General features: G+C 31.5%; 2 protein-coding genes across 3 annotated transcripts in view; one reads left to right on the forward strand and one right to left on the reverse strand.

Annotated features, from left to right (window-relative positions):
• LOC129216224 (elongation of very long chain fatty acids protein 1-like) overlaps positions 1 to 3,717 on the reverse strand; it is a 49,776-nt gene extending 46,059 nt beyond the window's left edge. The window contains 1 exon segment of the mRNA XM_054850421.1: positions 3,684 to 3,717. The gene's annotated coding sequence lies outside the window, so the exon portion shown is untranslated.
• The window catches only part of LOC129216225 (apolipoprotein D-like), a 37,872-nt gene extending 28,772 nt beyond the window's left edge, over positions 1 to 9,100 (forward strand). For both annotated transcript variants that reach the window (XM_054850423.1, XM_054850422.1), the window contains exons 5-6: positions 5,660 to 5,764; positions 8,877 to 9,100. In XM_054850423.1, coding sequence (XP_054706398.1) covers positions 5,660 to 5,764; positions 8,877 to 9,013 — 242 coding nt within the window. In that variant the 3' untranslated portion in view covers positions 9,014 to 9,100. The remainder of the gene's footprint in view (positions 1 to 5,659; positions 5,765 to 8,876) is intronic.
• Positions 9,101 to 9,332: the final 232 nt, after the last annotated feature.

Here is a 9,332-nt window from a genome sequence, read left to right on the forward strand (position 1 = left end):
TTGGGACAACAGTAAATTTTCAGGCAGACAAACTTTCAAAATTAGTTATAATGTTCCTCAACAGATGGCGCTGCAGATATTTAAAAAAAACCGCAGTCTATAAGATCGCCAAAATGAAGGTGTATTTGAAAAATCAATAAAAACTAAACGGGCAACATTGATTTCTCAAATGTACATGTTAGTTTGGAGATCTTACTGACTGCGTTTTCATTAATACCATTTAAAATACCTGCGGCGCCATCTGTTGAGGAGCATTGTAACTAATTCTGAAAGTTTGTCCAAAATTTCCTGTTGTCCCAAGCATAATTCAACAAACGATATATTTCTATCGCTGCCCGTTTAGTTTTTATTGATTTTTCAAATGCATCAGTCATTTTTTGGAACACCCTTTATATACAATCAACCTGCGGAACCTCACATTGTAATTCCGTCATATCTGCTGGGAACTTGGCAAGGATTTGAAGAGATATCGCCAAGTTAGCATAATTTTGGTGTCAAATTTGGCAATAAGTCACCAAATGCCTCTAAGCTTTTCGACTTTTCGAACCTTGTAGGTCTGCTGTCCTAGGTACCACTACAAGTGACTATCTTCAAGGTCAAGTGATATCAGTGATGACGTCATCCGCCTTACAACCAAACATTAACGACCTTCATTTGTACATGGGTAGATACATAAATATGGTCGGATTTTAATAGTTTTGATATTCGAGCTTCTTAAAAGTTTCGTATTTTCTCTTTAATTTATTCAGTATAGTGCAGCTAATTATCTAAATCCAAAATAATACACCACAACCGAACAGTAAAACATTATTTACTTGCTGTAATGAATCAAAATGCCAGTTGCGATGCAAAACAATAGCAATACATGAATAAATAAGTAAACAATTGTAAGTAAAATTAAAGCAAGAACTAGAACTCTGCAGCCAAAATGTTTCAGAAAAAAAAACTGTTACAGTGAATCTTAAGACAGTTTTAACATTTCTTACTCTCAGGTACAAATATATGTTTTTTCGTATCATTTTTATGAAAAAAATTTACTTCTAATGATATTCAATTTATATTAATCTAATAATTTACTTTTCATTTTTATAGAACAGAATATGCCACCCGCCCCCCACCAAACTCCCCCTCCCCCTAAAAAACTTATCACATAATGGTGTACTATATTTCATGAGAAATTTTAAAAAAATGAAAAATAATTATCATTATATTGTTCTTGTTATACAATAAAATGATATTTTATACAATACGCAACGCGCAATCCCCTCAATTTTGTAAGGAATAAAAATAATGATGATTGTTCAATTCTTTATTTCAGTCATTTCAGCTCACATTTATGCACGTAACGATAATTTATTTCATTTTTCCTCATTTATTATCCAATTACCTCATTTTCCTGTTATGCACTTCTTACAATTGCTGCTGGCGTCGTTAATCCAACTATGTATACGACCCTGCTTCTTAAGGACTGCATTATGTTAAGATTATTAGCAAACTACTTTGAATATTTCTCAACAATAATTCGTGATCTATCTGAAATTTTATACTTTGTGTAATGCTAAAGTGGCCCTTTTTCTCAGAATAATCTTTAATGAACGTTTATTTTTCTTCTAATAATTGCTACACATTTTCTTAGATCAAGGGCGGATCCAGAAATGTTTCAAAAGGAGGCGGTTGAATTTTTAACCTATGCTTTGGAGGGGGGAGAGGGGCTTCTACAGCACTTAAGTGTAGAGATTTAGCCAAGGAAGACCTTGAACCTATTTCTTTAATTTTCCGTTGAAATGGGTATTCTAAAATTGCGTTTTAAAACATAAAATTTCGTAGTATTTCCGTTGGAATACTTCACACCTCCTTTCCCCTAACATCATAGAAGACAGAATAAAATTGCCTTTTTGTAACTTCCATTCTGAAAAGTTTCCGAGAGGGAGATTCGAACCCCATTCCTTTCCTTACCGTCATCAAAAAAGGCGTTTTGCAAAAGAGCATAAAATATTTGCGTTTTAGCGCAAAAGTGAATATTTTCTCTCAAAAAATGATACGTAACAGATATATAAGTTTTAAATTTTAAAAAAGTTTCACTAAAAATGCACTTCAAATAAAAAAGATGAAACGTATTTTTTTTTTTTTTTTTTTTTAATATAAAGAGTAGTTCTTTATGCCTAATTTGCACAAAAAAGTATGAAATAAAATAAGTATATGATTTCTAGACTAGTGTAATATTTTTGAAAGATTAACATGTTAAATCGTTATTAAATAGTTCATAATGCTTACAACAGCAGGATTTTCTCGCGTGCAGTTTTCTTTATACAATTTTGTAAAAAAATAGGTTGTTATGTTAATAAAAAAAGAAATCTGAAGTAAAGTCAAGATTACAAAACTATTCCAATCAAAGCGAGGAATGATCAAGTATCCACGAATTATTTTTTAAAAAATCTCAAGTTATTTAAAAAACAAGTAAAGCATTAGATATGGATTTTATTTTAAATTGATTTATTTTAAATAATTTTCAGGGGGTTTTCATTCGTATTTAAAATTTAAAAAATATATTATCTGTATTAAAAATCTGTATGAAAAAAACCACTGTGTACTTCTTTAGAAAAATCAATATTATTTCTCGGGGTATGCGAAATTCAGTTGACAAACACAATCAAAACTAAAATACACTGAAGCGGTCATTATATCTTCGCTTTACACAAAAAAAAAGCAATTGAAAGTTATGTTCTCCTAGTAATTAAGCAACTATTGATTAATTGTGCTCAATTGTGATAGTCACAGTCAGGGCTGGATTTCTACCAAAAGAAGTGCATAAGCTCCATATAGCTAACATAACTTATTCTCACGATTCAAAACAACGAATTTCGTTCAAAATGTTAAAATTTGCATGAAGTTGAAAAGAAGTACAGGACCTCAACTGCCATCACCACCTGCTATGTAAGTTAAGCCCTAGTCGCATTTTAAATAGCATTTCAAACTTGCGAGTATTTTTTTAAAAATATTCTCTATTTACAGCAGCAGAGCTACTCAACTCCTAAACTTTTAAATACAAGAACCATCGAAAATTACATTGTTCTGATAATTTAGCAACAGTTTATGAATTACACTAATTTGTGATAGTCACAGATTAAACCGCAATTCAAAATTGGGAATGTTTTAAAAATATATGCATTACTTACAGAAGCAGAGTTGCTCCACTCCTTAAATTTGCAATACAAAAACAAACAATCGAAAATTACGTTGTTCTGATAATTAAGCAACAGTTAATGAATTCCACTCGTTTGTGAAAGCCACAGTTTAAACAGTAATTTAAAATTTCGAACATTTAAAAAGTACATATAATTCTTACAGCAGCAAAACCACTCTACTCTTAACTTTTGAAACACAAAAACACACAATCGAAAACTATGATGTTGTGATAATTAAGCAACAGTTTATGAATTTTACTCATTTCTGGTAGTCACAGTTCAAACAGCAATTCAAAATTGCGAGTATTTTAAAAATATATTTAATTTGTACAGCAGCAAAACCACTCTACTTCTTAAACTTGAAATACAAAAACAAACAATTGAAAATTATGTTTTGATAATTAAGTAAGAACTTGTAAATTACACTCATTTGTGGCAGTCAGTTTAAGCAGCAATTCAAAATTTCAAGTGTTTTAAAACTATATGTATACTACTTGCAGCAGCAGAACCACTCCACTCCTTAATTTTGAAAAACAAAAACAAACAATCAAAAATTATGATGTTCTGATGATTAAGCAATAGTTTATGAATTCCACTCATGTAATAGTTACAGTTTAAACAGCAATTCAAAATTGTGAGAATTTAAAAAAATACTTACAGCAGCAGAACCACTCCACTCCTTAATTTTGAAATCTCAAGTGGCGGATCAAATCCGAATAATTATATCATATTTCTTAGAAAGGCACATTAGAGGAAACGCCAAGGAACAATTTCATTTCGACTTTTCCTTCCGACGCGTTCTTTAATTATTCTGTAATGAGATTCTAATGTATGGCGTACCCTGTAATCGGAGCATATATTCAGTAAATATGTTTTCATGGACGATGTAAGTAAGTGGGACAGATACATGTATTCATACTACGCACAAGGTTAAGATGAATAAAAGCTAGTTATGGGGGAAAACTGTGATCTCAATCTAAAATATTTTCAAGGCAATAAATGTAACTCTGCACCAAATAAGGATCCACTAAAGCAGCGGTTCTGAACCTGTGGCCCTTCCCCCCCCCCCCCTCCAGAGGGCATAGAATTTGGGGGGGGGGGCGTGAGGGTGTATCAGGTAAAATGAAAATAAAAACAAGAACAATGATTTATTCAATTTTGTTGTCACTTGAGAATATTAATAGTGTCAGCCCTCTCATTAGTGTTGTAAAAGTGACTAATTTTTAACCAAAATTCAAAATTATCTCAAAAAGAAACTGTATTATTTTCTTTGTACCTTGGATTTTATACGTACATGTTCAGAATCACGTTTTGTGCAGTAGTGTTAAAATCAGTGTGTAAAAATATCTCGATTTTTACTTATTAAGTAGTTTCAGCTGTCCTAATCAGCTCCATTTTCCAAATGAACTGCTTGTATCAACTATGTATGGGGGGGGGGGGCGGCTCAGGTCAGTGTTCAAAGGGACGCGCAGAACCTGGATGGTTGAGAGCAACTGCACTAAAGCGAACAATGTGCACAGGGTGTTTATAAAGGTTTGCACATATAAAGAAAATTTAGGTAAAACAATCATTTAAAACTCATATTTAACTCTTTTTTTTATTTTGATCCCGCAATCATCAAGTTTTATGTATTTTTTTTACCCATTGGTACATTATTAGCTGAAAGTATGTAACATTGAAAACTGAAAATGTCGCCTATGAAAGAAAAAAAAACTATCAGGGGCACCGCAAAGGGGGTTTCGAGTGTGAAAAATGTATCTGTTTAAAAAAGGCGACATTACTTTCCGATCCTCTTAATGCAAAATTTAAAAAAAAAAAAAAAGGCTAAAAAGCCTTTATCAATAAATCAAATGCAAAAGAAAGAGAATCTACAAAAATGTGTAACTTGAGGTTTAAATGATCTTCCGAAAAGAAACAAGCTAAAACTGAGGAGACCAGATTTCTATATAATTCGCTCCTATAGTTTTAACCTTATTTTGCATATTTGAAATGCGCAAAAACAATGTCATGTTTAATATTTCGTTTTCTGTAACGCCTGACGCACTAAGAAGCAAAGGGATGTAAGTGAACAGTTATGAAAATTTGAGCAAAATAGGTACAAAGTTCAAACCTATGTAGGCGCTTATAAATTATTTTTTTCTAAATCATGCCGTACAGCAGCGCCTACTAGGAGTTCTAGCACCCAATGCTGCAGTGAGAAAAAAAAAAATGCTTGGGGGAACTTACCAAAAAAAAAAAGAAAGACAAAAGTAGTTTGAAAGTAATTTTCATGACACAACTAAGCATTTCGCAGGCAGAGACCCCCCCCCCCCGCCCTCCTCACACACACACACACCAACTACAGCCCTGCTAAATCCTTTGCTTATTTTAGTTGTTCGATAAAATAACATTTATCCCAAATAGATGAATGATGCTTGTGCTTTTCATATTTCTTATTCCTTTCACTCTCTTTTACCCAAAATGATTAATTGCAGTATCTTTGCATGGACAATATTGGGTTCTTTCCACTGATTACGACAACTATGCACTTGTGTGGTCCTGCAATCACGTATGGCTTACCTTCCGCCACATGAGAACTGGTGAGAATGTTTTATGTATTATTCTTATCTTCAACACAATAAAATACTTTTCCATCCATCGCTTTAAGTTATAAGAAATTATCCACAACATGTCATTTTCCCACGAAAAAATCGTTTTATTTCAGTGACCTAATTTCTCTTCAATGGTTTCCCCGAACTGACTAAAAACAGTACTTTCCCCGAAATTCGCTATAAACTTCACTAACCGCAACAATTAAGGAAAAAGAAAATCCGAAGAATTCTAAGGATGGCTTTCTGTTAAAAGAGAAGAGAATTTCGAGAGCACCCAATTACCCTCAATAATAACGGAACACAATTTGTTCTGGAATCAATTAGATCCTATTCGGGCTATTAATGCTTTGACAATAAACCATTGTTAACAATGAATAATGCTTTTTGAAGATGAATTATAGCTCGCTTGTCTAGTCTCTCTCTTCTGATTTCTAATACTTCGGTGCGATGTTAGCACTTCAATTTAAGATGGAATGATATCGTGATTTTTCAATGGTTGCCAGAAAGCCATTCATAATTCGATTCAATAAATTCAGGGTGACAACAAATAACTTAGACTCACATGGTACATCATAACTTTAATGCTAATGAAAATATCGCGATTAAACTTCAAAATATACGTGAATTTATTATTTCGTCTAATATATTTACAAATTTTCAAAGTGGATACCTTTTGTCTTAATACAGAACTTTAAACGTGTAACAAAATTTTCGGCTATGGGCTGCAACTAACTTACCGATATTTTATCGCATGCCTTGCATAAGGATATCTTTAGAGATGCCAAAGTTTTATGACGTTCATAACAGACCCTTGTCTTCACGCTGGAACAAACAGAATAATCCATCGGGTTCAAATCTGGAAAATACGAGTTCCAATGAAGTCCGGAAAATGTTTACCAAACTTGCGTGCCTTTAGCTCAGGAATCCTTTAGGAATCCTGTTGAAAAGCCCTCCTTTGTTTCCAAAGAACTTTTGTGATCAAGGTAAGACACCATCACCATCACAAATGCATTTACGGTATGTTTCTTATTTAATCTTTATTCCATGATCAACAAAAAGAAGTGATATTTTCCCACTAGCACATATCCCACCCCAAACTATTAGATTGGGGTCGTTGACGCCGTTCCACAATGCAAGAAGGTCTTGGAGTCTAGGATGTGTGCTAAACCTCATAAAACTTTGGCGTCCCTTGAGAAACCCTTATGCAAGGCATGGGATAAAATATTGTTAGTGAGTTGCGGTCCATAGCCAAAAATTTTGTGAGAAGTTTAAAGCTCTGTATTAAGACTAAAGGTAACCACTTTGAAAATTTGTAAATATATTAGACAAAATAATGTATTCATATTTATTTTGAAGTTTGGTCGTAATATTTTCATTAGCATTAAAGTTATGATGCATCATGTTTGTCTAAGTTATTTCTTGTCACCCTGTACAATCACATGCAACGAGCAATAGAATATATATTTCGAGATAATACAGTTGGCTCTTTTTTGAACGACGCTCTATTTAACGACTTTCGCTATTTAAAGTCAATTTTTCACGGTCCCGGATGCTCCACTGTAGCTTTAAAAGCATTCTATTTAAGGATGCATTCTACTTGAGGACGATTTTTTATTGAAAGTAGTTAAACAGAGAGCTAACTGTAGTTTATTCAAAACTATATAAAACTACAAAATAGAGATGTTCTTTTGTAGAATCACATTTCTCAAAAAGAAGAGTATCTTGATAAAAACAGAAGACTGCGCAAGTGCCTATTGAAGTGATTTTGCCGTAGAATAAAACAGAAAAATACAGTGATATACTACAAGAGGAAAGCATTTTCAGTAATCACAACGCGTATTTTAAGTTCCGTGGCGCTTGGGGAAAATTTGAACCTTCTTTTGTCAAGGTTCGTATTTTGAATTTAAAAAATAAAAAAGTTTTGTACTTTTAAATAAGGAAATTCATATTTTTTTTTAAAATAAATTATTTCGATTATTTAAAATGTTTTAGCTATTTGGTTATTTGCATGCTTTTAAGAAAGATGAAATAGCATTAAAAAAAAAAAAATATGGAACACATAAGCAGAGCGTGAAACTAAGCTTTACAAAGATAAGTTAGAAAAGTAACATAATTGCATGCCAAAATCACTTTTTATGTGGTTGAATGTCGATGGTTTTTGTAAAGGATTTCTTTTTACGATTACGATATTTGGTGTAAGGATTTTCTATTTCTATTTTTATTTTAGAGCGATCAGCCCTTGCAAGATATGATTGATGATTGCAAGATAGCAAGCGATTTCACTAGTTTAACGATGCACTTATCGGGACATAAAATAATAATAATAATAATAATAATAATAATAATAATAATAATAATAATAATGATGATAAAAGAATCCAGAAACAGCTTCTTCTTTGGTCATATGTCGTAAAAATATATAATCGGTGAAAGAAAAATATCTTAAACGTTATAAGTGAAGATTAATAACAGTTTCAACTGAAAATTTCATAAACTAGGAACTTAAAAAAAAGTTATCGAAATTAGTTAAAAATGAACTTTCAAAAGATGAAAGTATATATTTGCTAAACCCTTAAAAGTTACCACTTTACTTAAATTGAAGGTAGATAAACCTATTTGAATATAAATACAAATGTGTGCAAATTAGTTTTTTTTTCTTTTTATAAAAAGATAATTAATTGGAAAAAGAAAAGTTCAAAAAATAATCTTTGAAATTCTTAAAACTGTTATAACAGACGTATATAAAGCATTTTTAGTTTCATCAAATAGGTTTCAAAAAACAAAGAGGATCAATGAAAGAAACCCTTCAAAACTTGAATACTGCATTATTATTGAAGTTTGTATTCACTCTATATCCTGTGAATATTAAATAATCACGCATTCTCCACTTTCAAAAGTTTTGAAATTAATAAGCAACCTTAAAAACAATTAGTTGGGGACAATATTTTAAACATGGAGAAAATTTTCATTTATGTAACTTATTAAATTAATTTAATTTTGTGAAACAGAGTAATAAGCAATCTCTTAAACATAAAAGGTAAATAAATAAACGCTTGGTCTATAAAATAGTATTATTAAACGATATTTTTTTTCTTTTCAGAAAACTTATGGATTCTTTCTAGAGATAGGTATATGACAGAGGACACAGAATCCAAAGTTCATAAACTTCTCGAAGAAGCAGAAGATATAAAAGTCAAGAAGCTGTTGAGGCATGTTAAACAATCTAATTGTGATTAAGAAAAAAAATGAAATTGACATATGACTATTTTTTTGAATTCAAGTTTCTCACATGAAACAGTGCCAATGAAAAAAGAAACTAATAAATATACATGCTAAAAAATATGTGTTTGTTTCTGTGTTTTAAATCCAAGGTTGTAAGGTTTAAGGTAGAATAGACAGACCATTGACGCCATTGAAAAATAATTTCACTTCCAAAAAAACATTACATCACACAAAACTAGTATTTTGCGCATTATAGTAAAAACTTTTAAACTGATGTAAGTCATAAATTTTAAGACAATAGAAGAACTTTTATAAGAAAATAGAAGAAGCGGTT

This window comes from Uloborus diversus, chromosome 2 (genome assembly GCF_026930045.1).
Source record: "Uloborus diversus isolate 005 chromosome 2, Udiv.v.3.1, whole genome shotgun sequence".
NCBI classification, from domain to species: domain Eukaryota; kingdom Metazoa; phylum Arthropoda; class Arachnida; order Araneae; family Uloboridae; genus Uloborus; species Uloborus diversus.